Source organism: Podarcis filfolensis, assembly GCF_964270895.1.
Source record: "Podarcis filfolensis genome assembly, chromosome: 14".
Taxonomy (NCBI): Eukaryota; Metazoa; Chordata; class Lepidosauria; order Squamata; family Lacertidae; genus Podarcis; species Podarcis filfolensis.
The window spans coordinates 35984973-36007766 of NC_139616.1; the positions used below are offsets into that span (position 1 = coordinate 35984973).

Sequence of the window (22794 nt, forward strand, 5' to 3'; positions counted from 1 at the left end):
GGTAATAAGAAAAAGGATGAGTTGACAGTAGTATAAATAATGGTTTGTGTAATGCCTTCTGCATGTGCTTTGCTCCTCAGAACCCTGTAAGAATCAGCCACAGAGCAGAAAACACTCTGTCTCCAAGAGTCTGAAGTATCTCTTCCACCCTGGCAGCAAATTCTTAAAAACACTGAAAAGGTAAGGTGGGGGGAGAATATGCAATCTGTCCACCTATGCACTCCCTTGCTACACTTGTTGAGTTTCCCAGAAACCGGGTGTGTGGGTCACTTCGCTGTTTCCCAGGCACTTCAGGGGAACAAGGGAAATAGGGAGGGAAGCTGCTGTATCTTTCTTTCATTCCTCACTCCTCACCATGGTGGAAAGAATACTTCCCAGTAAAAACAATGATGATGATGATGATGATGATGATGATGATGATGATGATGCATCCCTCCCAAGCTAACTTTTTTCTATCTTCCCAGGGGGCTGTATCTGGCATCAATATTCTACAAGGATGACAACATATTGGTCACGCATGAGGATCAGATCCCTGTGGTCGAGATAGATGACACCTATTCTTGCCTGCTCATGCAGGACTTTCTCTGGTTCACTAAGGTGACCACTTAGTAGGGTGACTTTTGAATGTGTGCCATTTTATTTAAGGTTAAATAAATATGTTTAAAAGAACATTATAAATTTACATCTAAATACGTATTTTGTAGTCCATTGAAACATTTTCCTTTGACTCTTCCTATTTCTAGTAAGTAAAAAACAATATTGTTACTTTACTTAAGACAAATTTAAATATAAGGAGAGGGAACCTAGCATAGGACAATATGAAAAGGTGCACAGTTGCAGCAAGAGAGGGACTCTAGTTAGGATACAAACATGTTTCCTCTATTCATTTAAAAAAAAAATGCTGAACTTGGGGAACTCCATACCTGCTGTATGGGCAGGTATGGAGAACTGGGCAGACCTCAGAATCCTAAAATGACCTGTTGCTATACTTGATGTAGGTATCATGCATGTGGGATGAAATCCTGTGGTTGCGTCAGTGTGTCACTGTCTCCCAATCATCGTGTTCCTGCATTCTGCAAACACGTCTCAAGATGCTTCTGGCCATCTCACAGATGCAGGTAAGAAAAGAGGCCTCTTCAAGGCACAGGAGTGCCAAAGATGGGTATTTTGCCAGCCAGGCACATATCACTCATACATCTGATGCTCAATCCATGGATATTTAGGTCAAAATCATTAGATCTGAACTTCAGCTAGATAGATCTAATGCCCTTCATATACAGTAGTACCTCGGGTTACATACGCTTCAGGTTACAGACGCTTCAGGTTACAGACTCCGCTAATCCAGAAATAGTACCTCGGGTTAAGAACTTTGCTTCAGGATGAGAACAGAAATCATGCAGCGGCAGCAGGAGGCCCCATTAGCTAAAGTGGTGCTTTAGGTTAAGAACAGTTTCAGGTTAAGAACAGACCTCCAGAACAAATTAAGTACTTAACCCGAGGCACCACTGTACTAAGCAACTCAGGCAGGTGGGTAGGATTGAAAAGTCAAGGAGATATATCCATCACTAAGAAGGCATTTGAGTTTGAGGCAGAAGCAATTGATAAGGTACAGAGTTTCTTGGGAGTGTTTCTGGCCAGGGGCCAATTTCTGTGTTCCTTTCCAACATAAACTCACCTCTTGGGGGAAAATCCTAATAATAAATGGTTAGCTGTTCAAACATTTGTTTCATACCCAACATGCACATTGTGAAGCCATTATGTCGTCTCTGTGCTACATTATTGGGAGCAAAACAGACATTTCTATTTTTATGCTATATTTTGCATGTTTTAACAAGTATCTTAATAGATCAAGCTTTAATTGATTAACTAGTGCAATTCATTAGTTAAAAGTTTAGTTGCAAATATATAATGCACACCAAGTACTTGGAAGTAGTCCTCCAAAACAGATTCCTTCAATGCCAGTAAAGTAATTATTGAGGAAAGTGATATAGATTGCAGAAAATATTAACCTATTCTTCCTTTCTGCCTGACAACAGACCTCAAAGGTGGCGAAGAATAAGCAGAAATAAATATGTAACAAATATGAAAATAGGGGGTGACTGATGAAGATTGTGGGGGGCAGTGGTTCAGACTATGTACTCCCTACCAGTTTCCCGATGAAAGGTTATTCAGCCTGGTGGTATTATAAATGATAGTGACGTATTGAAATGGCTGTACTTGTTGGCTATCATGTATAGCCAGTTCCATATGTAGTTAAGCTTTTTTGCAAGTAACTTTTTAACTATGTATGATGAATATTTGCATTGACAGACAGCAGAAAGCAAAGATTTCAAGAAGCCAATGGCCATCTTAGTCACTCTTCATAATGAGTAAAAAACATTGTGTTCATTCAGATTCACTAAAAACAGCTTTGCCAAAGTGTTGTAATATATAAATATATGTAAATTTAATTGGTTAATTGTTAAAATATGCTTTCATCTGTTGACAGCCCTGCTGTATTGTCAGGTGACTTTGGTTTTAGGTAGCAAAGGAGCACTTCTGTCTGAATATTTAAATGCTCAATACCTTTTACTGTTACAGTGGTACCTTGGTTCTCAAACTCCCGAAACGGTTCGAAAACCAAGGCGCAGCTTCCGATTGGCTGCAGGAGCTTCCTGCACTCAAGCAGAAGCCGCAGAAGCTGTTCAGTCAGACGTTCGGCTTCCAAAAAACGTTTGCAAACCGAAACACTCACTTCTGGGTTTGCGGCATTGGGAGCTGATTTGTTCAGGAGCCAAGCCATTCGGGAACCAAGGTACCACTGTATACCCTTGGAGAGTATAGAGGATATGCTATCTAGAGCCAGACTCCACTCTCCATAAATGACTTTTTCCTCTCTTTGAAGGGTCTGCTGGGAATTCAGGATCTGGGACATGTCTTTTTTGAGCCCATCAAAGACAAGCAGGGCAATATTTTAGTTGTTACCCTAAAGGAAGTGAAGACAAACCAGACGTTTGAAAGCGTCCACTGGGTCCCCCTCTCAAAGCTGCAGACAAGCCGCAAGTCCATCTCATCTCCAGAAGAGCCTACAGCTCTGGATGTGCTGCTGATGACCATGCAGGTGCCTGGTGTGTGTGTGTGTGTGTGTGTGTGTGTGTGTGTGTGTGTGTGTGTGTTTAGTGATGGAAAGACTGTGCTCATATTCAGAGGCACTCAGTGACAGACTAAATACTTTGCATACAGAAAATCCCAGGTGCAGTCCCAAGTCTCTCCAGTTAAAAGGATTTTAGGAAGGCAGGCTGGAAAAGACCACTACCTCAGACCTTGAAAATCCACTGCCAGTCAGAGAAAACAAGGATGGAGAACCCCTAGGGGGTCAAATGCAACCCTTCAAGTCCCTTTCTGATCCTTGGGACTCTTCCCAGGCCATACTCAGTGGCCCTGCTTGGCTGCTTTTGATACAAAGAATGTGTCACTGAATTCTGTTAATGTCTCTTGCTTGTTTGGATGTAAGATAGAGAGGGGTGTGTACATGTGGAGAGACTAGACTACTATATAAAGATAAAATTAACATTCATTGTTCCGGTCCGCCCCCCCCCCCCCGAAGGTTGCCAGAATAGGATGTGGACCGCAGGTTGAAAGAAGTTCCCTATCTTTGGACTAACCAGTACTTGTCTAGACAGACCAACTGTCTGGCAATACATGGAACCTGCACATGTTGGTGTTGTTTATTTACATGTTCCATGGGATTCAAAATGGATTCTGGGGCTATTGTGGTGACACTTGGCTTGCATTAAGCCCTGTTTAGGAGTGCAGAAGTTCAGCTTCTTTTTTGCTTAGTTTTTATTCAAGGTATGTGACACTTTGCAGAGGCAAAGGAAAAGTTGGTTTCCCAGGTGTAAGTTTTCCCACTAGGGATTCAGATAACTATTTTTGATACATTTACCCTTCTTGCATCCAGTCGCAGTTGTTTTCCCAGCTTGTTAGCAGGTCTTAGCAAAGAATCCCTTCCGTGAGTGCCCAGCCTTTCCTCCTCCTCTTGACCCCTCGTCTAGTTGTTCCTCTCTCTTTTCATTTCCTCTCAGTCAGCCAAGTGTCTCCAGCAACAAAAGGCACTCAAGCACCTGTACAAGGGTCTATTGAAAGTGCTTATTCAAAGCCATTGCCAGGATTAGCAAAGGCCAAACCACTAAAGGGCCAGTTCAACGCAGTCTCTGTTCCTGGAGATTGCAGCACTAGTCTGGATATCTGACAACGTCTCCTTTGTAAAATTTCTGGTGCCTCCTGCCCCGTGCCAGTCTGTCTCCTGAGGCTTTTGGTCTTGGTTGGATCCAGGAAGCTGCAGACAAAATAGCTAGACTGAACTTTGAATTCAAGCCACACAAACTGTTAAGTTTGATCTGCTGCTTCTTTTTTAAAAAAACAAACAAAACCCACCACTGTTTTAACCCTTACTGGCTAGAACAGCAGCATCGTGGGATCTTAGCCTTGTTGTGGGGTCCCTCTTTCTCAGCTGAATTTTGTCAGGTTTCTGCAGCAAGATGTGCCATTTTATGGTCATTTTCTCCCTTTAGGACAAGCTGGTTTACCACCAGCGAAGCAGCCAGGCTCTCCCCCCTGGTCTCTATTTGGGTTACCTGAAGCTCTGTAGTGCTGTTGACCAGATCCGAGTGTTGGTGCCTGAACGTTTACCCAACATATTATGTCATGTGAAGATACGAAGCAACCCAAACATCTCCAGGTAGGGCTTTCAATCCAGGCCTGCAGCATAAATTGATGGACAGGGTTATTTCTTAATCCTATTGTGCTCTGCATCACTTGCTCTCAGTCAGAGGGTTAGAGTTAGGGAGATCCCTTGTTGGTTTGACTACAGCTAAATGGGTACAGTCAAGAGAAATGGAAGAGAGAATATATGGACAGGGCAGGCAGGTTTGCCAGCAGGTTGAGCTGGTGATGTTAAAAGAAGATATTTCCAGATATCTGATGAATTGCTCATTAAATGATGTTATATGTACTAAGTAAGGAAAAGTCACATACTGAACTGAGATCTTTTGGCTGCATATTAATCATGTGATAGGAGCTCCAGGTGGTATAACCAATCTGTGATTTCTGAAGCAACTGCAGGTTCCTATTCCGATCTCAGACTATGGCAGTGAGATATTTTTAACTCTCTCTGCTCTGCTGGCTCATGGGTCCAATATAAGAACTTTAGGGTTGTATGCCTTATACCACCCAACTTAGTGGTCCAAAAATGATTTTTTTTTTCCTGCTCCTAGCTCTTTGCCCTAGTTCCTTCCAAGTGAAAAAGCCAGGTTTCATGTGAAAAGTCCATATTCATTCCCATACTAAATGGCCTGATGATATGCAGACGTTGATGGCTTCTTTAGACATCACACATTTCCTATATGAAAGCACTTCCAGAAGAAGTGTGAAAATGCACATCCTAGCAAGCAACAACATAATCATGTGCATTTTTTCCTAGGCATTTACTGCATGTAAGCTATCTGTGCATTTATCCCTATGTCTTCTTTTCAAGGGAGGAATGGGAGTGGCTGCAACACCAAGCCAGTGTGGAGGAGCCAATTCCCACAGAGCAAAATCTCGAGACCACCCAGAATCTCTTCCTTCAGGAGCTTCAAGTGGCAATCAAAGAGCTGATGCAATTGGTCAATATCCCACTGCATGAGGTAACTTTTAGGTGGGGCTGTATTGTGTGTGTGAGGAGAAAGAGGTATTGCTGATTTTGTAGCTCAGTGAAACATTACCACACTGGCGCCAGTTTACATTTTTTACATTTCTACTTCATATCATGAATATTAAGCCAATATACAGATAGAAATTATTCTTTATAAGCAAGAACAATGTAGCCAAGGGTGAGCCCTACACTGAAATGATTCCCATTCTGATGCAGATTCTCTGTACTGCAGTGTAAGCAGCCCCTGCTCAGACAGTAGTGCAAACTGTAAGATAGGACTGCACCTCAGAGAATGTCTAAAGTAGGTCAACTTTATAAATATTGGCTAAAACTATTGTACCTAGTTTTCTTGGCATGATTAAACAAAAGAAGCCTGCAAGATGAACCTCGGGAGTGAATTTAAAAAAAAAGATCTATAGGATTAGGAGAGTCTGACAGCAGCAGAAACAACAATCTAAACATTAGATCCTGCTATCCACCTCCCAAAAGTTCAAAACTTATTAAGAATGTATCTATGAACAATGGCAAAGATCTAAAAGGATGTCTTCCAGAAATATCCCAATATTGTAGGGAAAAGCCATTTCAGTTCAAAGCTGCAAAAAGATGGTTTCAAAGAATCGTCCCCCATACATGTTCAACTGGTTGCTAAGTTGTGGCTGTACATCAATAAAACATTGCCTTCTCATGTTTGAATTCTACAGGCCAAAGATTTTCGCCTGTACAGTCAGGAAGTTCTGGACTTCGGAGGACAGGTCTCATTCCTCCTCCTTCTGCCTCCTTCCGAGGATGTGTGTACTGCCCCTGGCCAGAACAATCCTTACACACCTCGGTCTGGCTTTCTCACGCTTCCACTTCAGATCTTTGAGCTAGGTGAGAATGGCTCCATGGGGACCCTTTGGGATGTATCAGTTTTGTTGTCCTCTGCTTCCTGCTTCTTCACAAAGGGACTGTCTGATGTCATCCTTAATCCAATGAGTTTCTTAAAAAGTGCTTTAAAAATCTTTTAAGTGATTGGGGCCTCTAAAGGTCTTAATCCAGCCCTGGCCTGAGGACCACATATATGCCAACTTTTTTCAGGTTGAAGGCTACATTGACCCATGCCTAACCCTCTGGACCAAATTATGAAAATAGGCATGGCTACAGTGTAAAAGTGGATTTGGCCCCCTTTTTAAGAACATAATGTGTGGGCGGGTGTCACAAAAACTTTTCCCCATTAAATTATCACAGTGGGGGAACCATGGGAGCAGTCAGTTTAATATTTCTTTTTAAGGTGGACACATTTTTTTAAGCATCATGGCACCACAACGGGGAACTTATAAGAGCAGTCAAAGAGATTATTTAAAAAAAAAAAGTTCAAATTTTAATATTTTTTAACTTTTTCTTTTAGTAACAAATTGAGGTTTTTTGGGGGGAGGGGTAGATGTGAGATACATGTTGGCCACTGCAATAAAATCAAACAAATATTGATAGTCTAAATTCATCTGTGAGCTTTTTTCTACTTCAGTTCTGTTGGCAATGATTTGATCTGCTTCTGTGATGGTCCCCTGGTAATACTTGACCCCCTCCTCTCCCTTTGTTTTCCAGTTCATTTTTTCACTTATGACCACGAGTTCATTAGTCAGTATTGCCAAGTGTCTGCCCTCTTGGAGCTAGAGTCACTTCTCTCTCAACAGAGCCTCAGGGAGGCCTTCTCAGACTCAGAATTAACTACTGCCAAGCAGAGGCATCAACAAGTTCAGGACTATATACAGGTATGTTACAGAGGAATAGTAGAAAGTATTGAATGTGAGATGCTTGGCATGATATGCTAGGCGACAAATTGCTGATCCCCTGTATAACCAATCCAATATATCCTCTTTACATGGCTAATTGCTGGAATATAGCTCTCCTGCCTTGGGATTGCATGCAAAATGTTTCCAGTAAACAGGGGATTAACACTCTCACTGCCCTAGGACAGGCAAGGTCACATGGAACCAAAATGATTGTATCAGTCAACTCTTGAGTCTCTGGCTCCATACCTTGCCTGCCCTGCCTTAAGACAGAGCTTTTTACAGATCCTGCTTCTTATTCCTTCATGGTTTTTTATTCTTACTTTGCCAGCTCCCGGTTCCTTATTTATTTGCTTTTTTTCTGCCTATTGTCTAAAATAAAAGGGAAGGGAAGGACAAGTATATCCAGTCATGCAAAGGTATCACCTCTTCACAATCCTCCCTCCATAGTGATGACATCCAATGTCAGTCTCCTCTGCTGGGGAAGGATGGTTCAGGGAATGTGAAATGATCATGAGTGACCTCACAGCATAGACTAGCTGGAGTTGTGAGTGATCTTATTCACCCTTTTAGGCCTTTGCATGACAGTTTCACTTTCACCTATGGCTTAGTCCACACCATAACAGTGAAAGTGCACCTGAACATGCAAGGAGAGACATGCCACACAGGTCAGTATAGCAGCAGAAGGAATCCTTCCTGCTGGGTGACTTTGGTGGAGGCCAGCCTTCTCTACAAGAATGACCAGCACATCAAGGGCCCTGCAAATGTGCAGACTTCCTCAGCAAGCAGAGAATGGAGTTTCCCTAGTTAGTATTAAGTCAAATTCAGCAGTGGTTCAGGAGATCATGGACAACCACAAGTTATCCAGGTTTTTGGATGAAGGAGCAGAGGGGTTGGGCACCCTAAATCTTCAGTGACAAGAGGATTTCTATATGCCTTTCTGTAAACCCCACTGATTTCCAAGATGTTGAGGAAGAAACCCACATCATCCTGGCAAGTACCCTTTTGGTCCAGTAGACCTTTGTTTTTCAACCTCCTTCACCTGGCATTTCAGGGTATGTGGCAGCAATGACCTATTAACCCAGAGGCATATATACCATCCAGATCCAGCCTGGCTAACACTAACTGCTTGGTAGCTGGTCCTTGAAGCAGATCTTTCCTGTTCTGCTGTCATATAGATGCCCAGCCACACTCTGAAAATATATAGCAACATGATCCTGGCTGTTCTAGGGCAGTGGGAGTGTTAGTTCACTGTTTACTGGATCCTGCTGCATACACCAGAAAGAACATTAGTAGTAAGTAACCAACATCGTTTTATAGGATAGCTCCTACCCCAGAACTCCCACTTTTGTTTCTTACTAGTCAAAGCATCTGGCTGGTGATGCCAGCATGCTTTCAGCTGTGTTGTGCTGCGTTAAGATTTATTTATTGTCAATAATGAAGGATCTCAAAGGCATGCAGCAGCTCTAGCCAGCAAGCCCATCTAAGTGTTAAGCTTGTCTCTTGTCAAATCCAAATTTGTCCTCTAGAACTCCAAAACCTTTCCCCCATGAACCACTTGAAAATTGCTGAAGGTCTTGGCAGACCACTTAATGCTTTTTCTTCCTGTTGTAGCAATTGTAACACACTGTGCTTTTAATTGTATTTTTATTCTTTTATTTTTTATATATTGTATTACAATTTGAATTACATTGAATTCCAACTGTAACACAATAAAATACAAAATAAGAAAGCATGCAATAAAAATACAATTAAAAATCAATTTGAATATTTCATGCAATGGATGGGCCATCTCCTGTCTTCAACCACAAATCCAAAGACACGCTGTGGACCACCAAAATGAAGCTTACTTGCCTGAGATTGATCTTAACTGCCTGGCAGTTTGAATGCAAAGGGCCAAGATGTGAGGGAATTTCAATGACTGTTTAAAAAGAAATTGATCTTATGCCACCTTCTGTTATGGCCTTGGGTAAATTTACTTCTCTGCAAAATCCTGAATTCAGGGAATAAGTATGGAGTGGGGATTAGAGGGGGAGTTATGAGAAATGACGCAATCCTAGGAAAGTGCTCCTGTTTGAGACATGTTCAATGAATGAACCCTATTTATCCAGATTGGTAGCACAGCACAGCAGTCTTAAGGAGTTTCAAGGAATGTGTGGGGTAATTTCAGGGCTGTAAAAAGTTACCCATGCCACACCAAGTGACTACACCCCAGTGTGCATAAGCTCTACATGTGTATTAACATAAGTATATAGAAACCAGATCCACCCCACATGGAGGATCTTTAAGAGCATCCATCAATATGTGTGTACAACTCCTTCTCATACAAAGATGGCAAAGCTTGTGGCTAGCCTGCTGTGCAGCCTCCTGAAGGATTTTTCAGTGTCAAAAAAGGAGCTGATTCTGTGTCTTTCTCTTGGACAGCAAATGGAGGAGATTTGGCGAGAAATGCGCTGGATGATGGATGCATTGCAGCATGCCCGGTACAAGCAGCCTTCTGGTGGCATCCCACTCACATGGTTTCTTGAAGAATCTAGCATTGTACTAAAGGAGAAAACACGATCAACCTCTTCCCATTTGGACTTCCTTCCCTCACCTACCCCTTCTCCTGAAATGAGTCGCAAGCTCAACTCTGGTGAGAGTTTCCTTTGCATTTTTCTGGACTTTTTATAACTGCTATTCAATCCCCTCTCCTAGTCCAGCCCTCTGCTCTAACACAAGGAATCTTATCTAAACCTCCCCAGTAACTTTCTGGACAACCTCTTCTGGAAGTATTCTGTCAAGGACATTCTACCATTTTATCTCCCTAGATAGCTTATTCTCGATTATTCTCTTTGACCAGATGTTTTTCAAAATCCATTTTACAGATAAATCTGTTTCACTGAATAAAGGCTCTTTAGGTGGGTGGTTCCCACATTTGGGAAATTGGCAAGTTACCTGTTTTGGATGGGTTTGCATTCCCTCAGAAGAAGTTTGGGGGGTACTCCTGGATACATCTTTGTCACTAGAGGCCCAAGTGTCCCCTGTGGCTATGAGTTCCTTTTACCAGCTTCATCTGGTTTGCCAACTATGGCTGTTCCTGGACAGGGATAGTCCATGCACTGGTAACCACTGCAGTCCATGCATTGGTAACCTCGAGGATAGAGTACTATAATGTGTTCTTTGTGGGGCTGCTCCAGCTGGTGCAGAATGCTGCAGCCAGATTGCTGATGAGGAGTTTCTAGTCAAGAACATGTGACAGCATTGTTAAAAGAGCAGGACTGGCTACCCACCTATTACCGAGCCAAGTTCAAGGTTCTTGTATTGATTTACAAAGCACTGAACATCTTGGGTCTAGGGCACTTTGGGGATCGCTTGAACCTTTATATTCCAGCTCGATCACTGAGATCATCTGCAGAAGCATCTATGGTCGTTCCCTGAATTGATGAGGCTCAATTGATAACCACAAGAAATCAAGCCTTCAGTGTCCTCAGTCCAGTCTTGTGGAACACCCTGCCAATAGAGATTCAGTGGGCACCTTATGTGTCAACTTTTCAAAGCTTGCTGAAAAATTTTCTATTCCACCAGGCCTACACAGGCAATTAATAGTACATCCCCACAATGGTCTATTGATGTTTGTTTTTAACTTCTTTCTGCTTTTAACTTGTTTTTAACATTTATAATTTTACTATTTGGTTTTCTGTTTATATTGTTGTAAACCGCTGTAATGTATTTTTTATGATACAGCGGTATAGAAATATTTTTATAAATAAATGCATCCTTTTCTTTGCTATTGATTTCCTTGGATTTATCTACTTTATAGGCCTTTACATATGAAAGCAGTCTTTCCCTCCTTAACCACTGCATGTAAAGCTGAAGGTGCTATCACAACTTCCATTATCTAGACCAAGTTATCTTTGTCACAAGCATTTTAATAAGAAAACTTCTATCATTAACCTTGATGAGGCCTTCCAGATATCCTGACAGCACAAATTTAGGAGTTGTCGGAATCTGATGCATTGTAATCTTTAATATAATCTCTAGTACCTCTTGCCAGCTACTTGTTAGTAACAACACCTAAACTATTCACCTCCCTTGTACATATATATTTTCTAGAAAAATGAGGAAGGCATGTGCAGAATCTGTTTTAGGATTGTGGGATAAACATGTTCCAGGCAAAAATGGTTAAAAATTGGCAGTGAAAAGAAACTGGGCGAATGTGGAGTGGCAAGAGTGGAGTGTCAGAATCCCTTTTGCTCCAATCTTAAAAAGAAAGAGGAAGGAGACTAGATTAGGGAGAGACTCACAAAGATCTTTGGCCAGATGATCACTTCCAAGTAAACTGATGATGTTGTGCTCTTGCCCATAAATGCTTTAAACAGGTTACATCCTGTTCCCAGGATTGTACTGGTAACGCAACTGCCATTCAGTTTGTGTTACCAGGAAAACAACCTGGCAGAGCAAGATTGACCATGAGCCAGAGGTTCCTCACCCCTGCTCTAGCCAATCAGAACTCCCAGGCTTGGAGTAGAAGCAGGTTTGACCCTCAGGTCCACTTGTGCAATAAAGAAGTAATCTTTTTATCATTTTCTTTCAGATTCACACGGAATCTCAGATGAAGAGGGCTCATCAGAAGTATTCTTAGCTACAGACAGTGACTATGACTCCAGCAGAGCCCAAAGCCCCAGAGAGCTTGACCTTCTTTACCCCTCTTCAGGGCCTGAGTACTGCAGTAGAAGAAATCCACGCCCTTTGAGGGACAGTGCCCCTGACGTCCTGCAGAACCATGAGCTAAAGACACCCCCTATTCCTCCAGAGGAGCCTCGGCCTCCCCCAGAGCTTTATGACAGTGACTTTGTGCTTCCTAGTCGGCAGATAGAGCTGCTGCGCATCACAGAGAAGAGGCAGGCCTACTGTGTCCGCACCAGCAGTCTGGATTTCCCAAAACCCCTTTGCCATGGGGCCAGAAAGTCTTGCCCTGGCTCTGTTGACAGTTCACCAACTGAAAGCAGAACTGCAGGCCGTTGCAGCCCTGTGAGACTTGGGACAGGCTCAGAATTCAGCCCCAGGCATGGCTGTCCTGCAGGGAGCTCTGAGCCTGTCTTTCGGACACGCTCAGTGGAATGGACTCGGACCTTCCAGGAGGCAGCAGATCCAGGACATGTAGCAAACCGGGTCAAGTCAACAGGCTCCTTCGCCTTACGTGTGTGCCCTCAGTACGAAACAGGGCTCTCCAAAGAAACAAGCGTTAAGGTATCATTAAAATCCTGGTCTTGGCTCATCAATACAATAGTGCAGTACTGAAAATGGAGGCAACACTTGCAGGAAGAAGATGTGTTCCTTTTTCCTAGATTTGGCTATGTGACCCTTCCCCTTCCTGATACTTTCCATTAAATGGGTTTCTCACTATTGCTTCTTTTGGGGCTGTGTCCCAGAACTGGCAATGGTAGTGTCAGTAGGCCACAGAGAATTGGAATGCTGTTGTTAATTATTCCATATGATCTGAGGATGCATCCAGACAGCAGCTCCCTGTACTTTTACTTTTGCACTTGCAAAAAGAATATGTATTATGTTTATTAGATTATACATCCTTTTCACTATAAAACCACACTATAGACACAACCTAACATGTCCCGAAACATAATGTTTCTGCCTCCGGTACCTTATTTATTTATTAGCAGGTAGTGCTGTGGTCTAAACCACTGAGCCTCTTGGGCTTGCCAATTGGAAGGTCAGCAGTTTGAATCCATGTGATGGTGGTGAGGTCCTGTTGCTTTGTCCCAGGTTCCGCCAACTTAACAATTCGAAAGCACACCAGTGCAAGTAGATAAATAGGTACCACTGCGGTGGGAAGGTAAATGGCGTTCCGTCATTGCTTCCGTCATGGTGCTGCATTGCGCCAAAAGCGGTTTAGTCATGCTGGCCACGTGACCCAGAAAGCTTTCTGTGGACTAACGCCAGCTCCCTCAGCCTGAAGCGAGATGAGTGCTGCACCCCATAGTCACCTTTGAGTGGACAACCGTCCAGGGGTCCTTTACCTTTACCTTATTTATTGGGGATTATGTCCAGTGAGTTGTTCATTTCCACATCAGCCAGGTTCAGTTGTTGAGCTTGCAATGCTCATTGTGGCTTGCAATGCTGCACTTTTATGGTGGTTTCTTATAATGCTCTTAACTAAGGGCTTCATGAATCATAAATAGCCAAATTTTCAAATGGAGTAAATGGGGTGGAGATGTACAGTGTAGATCTGAACATGGTATGGTATTACAGTGTAGCCTTCAGGGTGTAATAATATGAATGCACTAGGCATCCAATGACTTGTTAAGGATTAACCTTCCATCCACATCATGAGTCATATTGGTTCAGACTATGGACCAATAAACTTTACCATTCTAGCTAACAGCATTTGTTCTGAAGATAAATCACACTGCAGTCACTGGAGCAAAGAGCTTTGTAAAGATTCCATTCAGGTGTAGATACATAGATTGTACTGGGTTGACTATGGGACACCAGGGCATCGTCTCTGTTGTCCTCTCTTCCAGACCTTGGGACTAAGGAACTATTCACTATAACATAACATTTAAAAGAGAATGGTGATTTATGTCCACTATCAAAGGATGTTTTCTAGCATAGAAGGAAGGATGTTGATTGATTAGAGAAGAATTAGCATAGGAAGGCATTACAGATACAACTGTGGTTTAGGGATTAGGGGTGGGCCATAGGATCCTCTTTCAGAACCAGTGTCCTGAATTAAGAAACACCCTTAACCAGGGTTATCAAAAATCATGCATAAGACCAAATAGGTTAGAGTAGGGAGAGAGGCATTTGTTTCTGGGAACAGATAATAGTGTGTGAGCCCATGGCCTTCTTTGATTCTTCTTTGAAACTATGGTTGTGTGTAATGTCAGGGCTGAACTTCAGTCTGGTTTCACAGTGTCTACATTTTGGACAGTTGGATAAAATGAATAAATAGACAGGAGACAATGTTTGTTAAAGAATTATCATATAGAGCCCAAATGGGGCAGTCATATACTCTATATCGTTCTTGGTGGTTGTAGCCATGACTGGTATGTAGCCCAAGCCAGTGCTATTTTTCTAGAAAAAGAAGTGCTGAAACTCATCATGAATGCCTCCCTTGCTCTCTTATAATGGCAATGGTGGCCACCTGGCGAGTTCCAACTGAAAAAAAGCCTGGCCTAAGCTTGACTCAAACCTAAGCCAAACCTGACCACCTATTCTGGAGTGGTGGTGTCATGGTGAATATGGCCATGGCGTATAGCTCTTTGCATTTAGACAATATTCCTTGCTATAGAAAGCAAGGGGAAATGATGTGGTTGGACTGCAATCTTCCAAAGCTGCTTTCATGGTATCACTATTTCTGTCCTCATTTCTCACTGGTATGCTCCTAAAAAGAGTGATCAGGCAACTTTTATGCCACATCAGCAGAACATCTTCAATGTTCTGCTCTTTTTGGCATGGCCAAAAGTCCTTTTCTTGTTTATCCAGAAGGCCTGTGGACACCAATACCATATGCAGATCTCAAATTGAATCTAGGATAGCTCACCAAATTCAATTATGCTAGAGTACAGTGCCCTCAGTTTTTATTCTTGTGGGACTGGAATAAGTTTAGGAAGACACATCAATTTCTCAGTTAAGTATCTGGCTTTATTCTTTAGGGGGAGCCAGCTTATTTGGGTATACCCTCGTCTTTCTTTGTCCTTCCTCTTGCTCTTACTTACCTCTATTTCTGCACAGCTGCACCTCACCAACAAGATGTCGGCAGAAGATGTGGTGAAGCTGGTGGTGCAGGAGATGAACGAGGTCTCACGTGATGTCCTGGGAAATGCAGATGCTTTCTGCTACAGTGAAGACCAATTGGAACACTTTGGACTAGTGTTCGTGTCAGATGAAGTTGAGCAGTGGCTTCCAAATGACTTCCTGCCCCTCTCGCTCCAAAAGGCTTGGCCTGATGGGAGGTTCTATGTTCGGATCAAAGAGACTTCCCCTCTCCTGTTTCAGTATGGGCCAGCAACAACTGTATGAGAGGAGGAGGAATGGATTGGATTAGGAAGGAAAAGTGAAGAATATCCAACTTCCAGTGAGCAGAAAGCTCAGCACTAATGCTTCCTTCTTGAAAAGAAACTTTTGTGCCAGACACCACAGGCCAAAATAGGAGCATACTGGGCAGTGTGTTGCTCTGTGGTGTGTGTGTGTGTGTTGTTTTAACCAAAGATGTCAAGATTTGTTTGTTATGACTCCTAAGATCTGTGGGTGGGGTACAGGAGCCTTTGGGATAATGGAATTAAATTTGTGAAGACACTTTTTGCAAGGAGACGAGCCGGTTGGGGCAGTGGCGTAGCGTGGGGGGTGCAGGGGGGGCCGGGCGCAACATCTGGGGGTTAGGGGGCACAAATCCACGGGTTAGGGGGTGCAAATCCACGGGTTAGGGGGCGCAAATTACTTGCCTTGCCCTGGGTGCTGACAACCCACGCTACGCCACTGGGTTGGGGATAAAGAAGCAATACTTAATTATATTTTTCATTCTGAATGTTGAAGGGAGGGAGAGAATGTGACATTGAAGGATTCTGACTGACGTGGGCCCAGAGTTGGGGCCTGGAGGTGGGAGGAGCACAGGGAGCTCACAAATACTTCATGTTTTGTTATCTGTGTTCTCATTGTACCTGGAGAAATATGAAATTGCACATAGTTCTTTGAAAAATGTATTTTCATTTTCTTAATTCCACCTTAAATATACACAGCACAATATATAAAATATGTTCAAACTGTGCAGGACTGTAAAGCCCTTTCTACTGTTGGGAGAGACAGACAAGACTTTACATCTGGACTAGAACCTTCTCTTAGGGGTAAGATTAAGCCAACCTTTGAGCTCACCAGAAAGAGGCACTCCCTGCTGCCCCAGGCTGGCTGTGTTGTGGGTCTGGAAGAAGGTTCCTGAGAACTCTGCTTTCTTTATTTTCAGTCCTATAGTTTCTCTTTTATTTTTAAGCAGCTTTGCTTTCCCCTTTCCTCTACCTAGGCAAGAATCTAGAAAGGAGCACAAGGAAAGGATTGCTGCATATTAGGTCTAGAGTTAACTCCTCTCAGGAAGCTATTCACTTGCCTACCTTCCCCTACAGTGTAGGGAAGCAATGCTTCTTTCTTCCATCTCCCAGCAAGCAGTTGAAGATTGTAAATGAAACACCTATCATGTAAACCAGATGTTACCCCTCCACAGAAGCGGAAGTAGCACTGGACATGGGCTACCACTCCCATATATGCATAGTTGGTCTAAATCCCATGACTAGTCACACCACACACCCAAGCAGCTGAGAAGCAGGAAAATATCTCAACAAAGATCATTCCTGCCTTCCCTCACAGCAGTGCATAGCCCATGCAATTGAGCATTGACTACAGTACCCTTCCCCACTCTAGAAAAGGTGGTAACAAAGTTTAGTGCCAAAGTCAAGAAGATCCTCTCTTCCTTCTGTCCAATCGTACCAGCTGACATCTGCGAGGCACTGATTCTCTTCTGTCCAATCCCATGAGAAAGAAGCAGAGAATATCTGAGGAAGAAATGATTCTCCCAAGGTTCATGTGAGCCACTCTGGGTGGAGAAAGTACAAACAAGTCCTGATCTATGGACAGCAAGCTTAGAGCACCCCTTTCCACAAAAAAAACCTTTCCTGTACTGAAGGAAAGAGGCTGCAGGGGGAAAGCAGCTAGTTAAACAATGCTAACATTCTCCAATTCTCTGCTGCAGATCATGTCTGCCCGGCAGCTGTTCCATGAAGATCTAGTGTGAACGTATTTCTTTCTCTCAACCCCCCTGAGACATTTGTCTTGCATGCAGAAAGTCCCAGGTTCAATCACCAGCATCTTCAGGTACTGTTAGGAGAGACTCCTGCCGGAAACCTTGGAGAGCTGCTACCAATCAATGTGGACAATGTTTAGCTAGTTGGATCAATTGTAGGTTTTAATATAATGTACCTAATAATAATAATTTATTATTTATACCCCACCAATCTGGCTGGGCTTCCCCAGCCACTCTATGCACTGCTTCCCTTCTAGAAGCTTAAGTTCCCATTCCATGCCCTCACAATTTTTTTGACTCCATCTTACTCCAGAATTAAGGGCAAATTCCATTTATAAGATTGTTCTCCTGTCCTACTAGAGAGTGGGATATTCCCATTCACTGAAAAACACCCTGAATTAGATTACAAAGGCTGCACACGGGGAGGGGGGCATAATCATTTGTAGCACTTTGACAGCTTAAATCAGCTCTGCAATCTGAAAGACCTTTCATTTTACATTAAAAAGAAGAGAGAGCTACCCAATCTGAGACCAGGTGTAACTGTCCCTAGGCGAGCTGTTACTCACTTTTTAATAAAAAAATGACCTGTACACTCATTCTGAGAAAAAGAGGGTGGGATGGATCTATGAAGACAGGATCCTTGGCTCAGTAACCCAAGGGGACCTGATCTCTTTCCTCAGTGTCCAGGCAAATATTGCCCATTTCCCAGATCTTTCTAAAATCATAGCATTTAGAAAGCTAGCCAGCCATATCTTTTGTGATACTATAAGCTGTAAGCAACTGAAGCAGAGCATTTCCCTAATTTTTCTTTTCCAACTACCACTCAACATTCTGTAACTACTGAGCATGTTCTGGCTTCATCAAGCTACTTGCTTTAGGTTTTTCTCCTTAGTTTTTTTGTAAATGTCTGTAGTTCTGCAAACTACTCAAAAATTTACAAGTGGGTGCTCTTATAGCAGCTTTGATGTCAATGACAGCCATACAATACCAGGTGATTGAAAGGGGTCCCTTGACTTCCTGTTTCCTGCCAAGGGAAATGGCTGTTTCCCATGAGATTGGACCCCCAGCAGTGCAAGAAATTCAGGGTTGATATGAGTGTAATTAGCCCTGTTGACCCCCCCCAAGGGTACGGGGGGACCTGCTGCCCAACAGATCGTCCATTATCTGCCTCACGCAAAAAGATGTGGGGCCTGGGACGCTGGGTGATGCATGGCACAAACTAGGAACTCTCCAGAGTCAATCCCACAAGCAGGAGATACCTGTTTTCTAAAAATTAAAAAGATTTGGACAAAAAACAGGTGTGTTCTGGATGGAAAGAGATAAAAGAAAAATCTGCTAAACTACACAGTCACTGGAGGTTAAGTTTCGGACTTCAAAAAGGCTCCGATCTTGGCATGTTGATTAATGAGGTGAGGGGCTGCCGTGTTATATTTGCTATTTCATGATTTGGTGAACCTTGCCAAGAAAGAATTAATTATCCAAGGAAACGGAAGAAGTGTAAAATTAATTGGCTGTATGGCACCACAGTCCTCAGCGGAGAGCCCTAATCAAAATTGGCAGAGTAAAATCAGATATGAAAATGGCTCAGGCTAAGGAGGGAAAATGGCGGCAGTAGCAGTTGTGATGCAGAAAGAAAAAGGAGTCTCCTTTGTCTGAGGGAGGCTGGAGATACTTTTTATTTGAACCACAGAAGGGATGTACTTTGCAAAAGATGCATTTGCTTGCATGGAATATTTTCATATATGGTTTGGAGAGTGATGGTGAATTCTGGATGCCTGCCAGCTTTTCTAGGGCCCAGGAAAGCTGGCGTGGTTATTTCTTGGGGAAACCAGAAACAATATTTATATAACTGACTGACTGCCAAATACATCCCATGATACAGTTTGAAACATCAGCTTATTAAGGGATATCAAAGACAACATGGCGTCATTAATTTTAATCTTGGATGGAAGCCCAAAGCCTTTCAGAGCAAGAAATGGCAGAGAAAGGAGGGGCTATCAAAAGAGGACTGTGCTTCAAAATAATATGACTGAGAACAACATGGAATACAATTTACCTCCTTATTATAGAAATTATAGAAATATGGACTCGTCAAACAAAGATAGAGAGCCACATATCAGCAATTGGTGGACTGAGAGATGGGGATAGTTAATATCAGGATTAGAAAACTGGGAAACAACCAAGAAGAAAGCAGAAAATGAATGACATTATCTCTTGAAATTCAGAACATGGGAATTCCCCTTTGAAATTATTTTAATTGGCTGTATTTTTTTGTTTTTTAATGTGGTAAGATTTGGTCTGTTTTGTTGTTATGATTTTTTTTATTGGAAAATGAATAAAAAATATTTACAAAAAAAGAGAAAGGGGTCCCTTGAGAACTTCAGTGACAAGTGCACAGCAATACTTCTCAAAGTTGGGGGCCTCAGCCTTGATGATACAAACATGTTATTTATTTTGGATGTATCCCACCCTTCCTCCATGGAACAAAAGGCAGCATGCAAAGGGTTTGTAGGTGGTCTCTCCTGTCCAGGCCTAGACCTGCTTAGCTTTTGCAAAGTGGCTGTATCCTATGCCTTCATCAAGGGCCTTAAGACTAATTCCATTTGCCAAAGCAGTTCACCTTTGGGTGGCAAATCTTACTGCTGCAGGACAGAAACATTCAAAACCATCTAGGATGAATGTTAGATCTCCCTCATAATTATTGTGCTGATGGATTCTTCCACAGATGCTATGTAACTTGGAACGTAATGCAATGCTTCCAATATAGTAGAGCACAGGAACTTTAGACTTTAAAAAAGTTCATTGTTTATACATACTCTTAACATGTTTGGCCAGCTATCCTTTTTGAGGGTTGTATGGTGTTTGGGCTCCCTTTGAAACTGCTCAAATTGAGACAAGGCTAATACAAAATCGCTCCGTATGGCTAAGAAGACAACATTCACACCCAAACAAGTCATTTCAGGTCTTCAAGCCGTTCTACAAATCCAAGCAAACTAAAAGCTTCATTTTCAAACATGCCAACAAAGTAAATATTCTATCCGCTCCTATAAACTAGTCCCATATCCTATGGGGAAGGAAAATATATTACTCTTCTTGCCACCAGTCCCCCCCCCCCGCTCTTGTAACAGATAGAGGGTGGTCTCTGGCACTTTCTTCCCAGGTGATTCAAGTCCACATCAGTTACCTAAGCGCCAACAAAAGTCAGGAAGAAGGATGTCGAAGAGTTCCTCAAAATCCTCATGGGTTGTTTCATTGAATCTGCTATCTCGGAGGCAAGATTATGTAGAATACAAAAGTAAAGGTGAACAAACTATGTCCAGGAGCCAAAGTAAACATCAACAACTTCTCAAAGCCACGCAGCAACTCACAGACATTCAAGCCATAGAACCAGCTCTCCTTTCCCAAACACTTTAGTTATTCTTATAGTTTAAGCGATCTGCTTGATTTAAACAGACTCAACAAGTTTCTAATTCTAGTTTGGTTTTGTAAACTAGTACAATGATTGAGCTGTCTTGGACCCAGAGGAACCAGATGTTTCCATCCACTCATGAGCCATTCAGCACTCATACCAAGCAGACTCTGTGGAATTCTCAACTTCTGAACATGATATTCTGCCAGGTGTAAAAGCATAGACCAAGTTTCATGATGGACTCCGGTATAAGATGTTTCTCTTACTCCATTAACAGATTGCAATGTAGGCTCATGTCAAAAGTGCTTGGTGCCTGGATTGACTGGCTTCAGAATGGAAGTTTCAGGGATTATCTCTTGGAAATCCACCACATTCTTATCACCATGGACATGAGCCTCTTTGGTTGAGGAGCTCAACCAAAGATGGCCCAGAGAACATGGTCGGAGTATCAAATGAGCACCAGCAGCCTGGAACCTAGAACGATCAAACTGTTGCTGCTGCTGTTCCAACTGCAAATACAGATCAGTCCTATGCCCACACAATTACTGGGCAAAGATGTGCATAAACATGCAAGAAGGAATTCAATCAACGTCGTTACACCCAGACTATAGAAAATAGACTGAATGGGAGAATAGCCTTTCCTCCAGATTGAAATACATGAGAATTCTTAATTTAACAGAAGACTGGCTCAGCAAGCAGAACACCCTACAGTCTGAATAGAATATACTCCTTTGGGTGTTCCAGCTGATAGTGATGTCAGTGATGAACCTCTTCACAAAGTTCAGAAAACAATCTGCTAGACATATTATTTACAATCACTGTCCCCTAATGTGGGATGCTCCCATTGCATTGATCTAAAAAACCTCATGCATTTACTTCTATCCCACTTCTTCCTCTGTTTAGCAAGTTTGGATCTGACACAGTAAAGTAATCCTAGGGAACTTTCTTTTGGTATTGGAGACCTTGATTTTCAGCATTAGCCCTTCCGTCAATAGGCAGAGCCTGGAAGTTGCAAGCAAGTCAGGCCTTCTGTTGCAAGGGCTGGCATTTCACCTGCAGCCAAATCTGTTACCAACTAGCAGCCTAGACATTGTGGAACAGGCATTAAGGGCCATGAATTATTTGAGTAATTTCCTCTGCTCTCTTTTCTTTTGCAAGGGATTCCACCAATAGAAATACTATTGAGATACAGTACTTTGAAAGTCTTCAACTGCATTACCAGGAAGAGCTTTCACCTGGAAAAAGGACAAAGCACATTATGTTCTGAAGTTTCTTCACAAACTTCTAAAGAAAGGACTCAGTACAAATACCTTTAAGAGACAGGTCTTAGTCCTGAGTGAAGTCCTGAGAATTTTCATCCTCACATACATAGGTTTCCTTAAGTAATCCTTCACCGGTATATGGATATCCTACTTGGAACTTCAACTACACACTCATGATTTGATCAGTCCTCTCCAAGTTTTCACCTAGTGTTCCCCTGGAGGGGATTCTTTTAAGATAGTTTTTTCCATCACTTTTGCTTGGAGAATCTCAGAGCCTGGGCTCACTGTCCACAAATAAGGATTTCTGTATTGTTCATATGGATAGGACTATATGTCGAAGGGCAATTAACTTTTTCATAGAAATTAGCTTTGCCTAAACCTTGCCCCCCATCATGGTCCATTCTGGAGAAAACTTATCAGAAGGACATTTCTATTCAGTCTGGAAAGCTATTGGGAAGGAGGATCTTTTCATATCCTTCCGGTAGTCCTTCCTGAGTGATTCAATAGTCATTGGTACTTTGTCTAGATTGCTTGGTGCCATTATTGGAGCTTTGAAGGCACTGAGAAAAATTATACCATCTCAAATTACTTCTCATTTTATGAGGAGCACCACCTGCTATAGTATTTGGGGGCAATCGCCCTTGGAAGTGATTTGCAGAACTGCAGTCTGATCATTGGTTCACATGTTTACCAGACATTATAAAGAGGGTCTTTGTCCTCAGCTGCTGCTGACTTTGGACAAAATGTTCTGCAGAGGGTGCTAATTTCATGAAGTATGCCGGAAACAAACTATAAGTCCACTCAGAGGAGATTACAGCTTTTCTGCATCTCAGATAGAGAGGCATGTCTCTGTATTCCTGAGGGGGAGAGAGAGAGAGAAATTACTTACT

The 22794-nt window shown here is 42.5% G+C and overlaps 1 protein-coding gene and 1 long non-coding RNA gene across 13 annotated transcripts in view; one reads left to right on the plus strand and one right to left on the minus strand.

Moving 5' to 3' along the window:
* LOC310748862 (ankyrin repeat and fibronectin type-III domain-containing protein 1-like) overlaps positions 1-15764 on the plus strand; it is a 333990-nt gene extending 318226 nt beyond the window's left edge. For all 12 annotated transcript variants that reach the window (XM_083584877.1, XM_083584878.1, XM_083584873.1 and 9 more), the window contains 11 exons: positions 81-180; positions 465-597; positions 999-1118; positions 2885-3100; positions 4554-4720; positions 5516-5666; positions 6376-6544; positions 7259-7425; positions 9868-10078; positions 12020-12675; positions 15178-15764. In XM_083584877.1, the coding sequence (XP_083441003.1) occupies positions 81-180; positions 465-597; positions 999-1118; positions 2885-3100; positions 4554-4720; positions 5516-5666; positions 6376-6544; positions 7259-7425; positions 9868-10078; positions 12020-12675; positions 15178-15465 (2378 nt within the window). In that variant the 3' untranslated portion in view covers positions 15466-15764. The remainder of the gene's footprint in view (positions 1-80; positions 181-464; positions 598-998; positions 1119-2884; positions 3101-4553; positions 4721-5515; positions 5667-6375; positions 6545-7258; positions 7426-9867; positions 10079-12019; positions 12676-15177) is intronic.
* Positions 9040-22794, minus strand: part of LOC310749020 — a 30797-nt gene continuing 17042 nt past the window's right edge. The window contains exons 3-6 of the long non-coding RNA XR_014541427.1: positions 16315-16467; positions 15162-15457; positions 10716-10935; positions 9040-9987 (exon numbers count right to left, since the gene is read on the minus strand). This is a non-coding gene — a long non-coding RNA (uncharacterized lncRNA). The remainder of the gene's footprint in view (positions 9988-10715; positions 10936-15161; positions 15458-16314; positions 16468-22794) is intronic.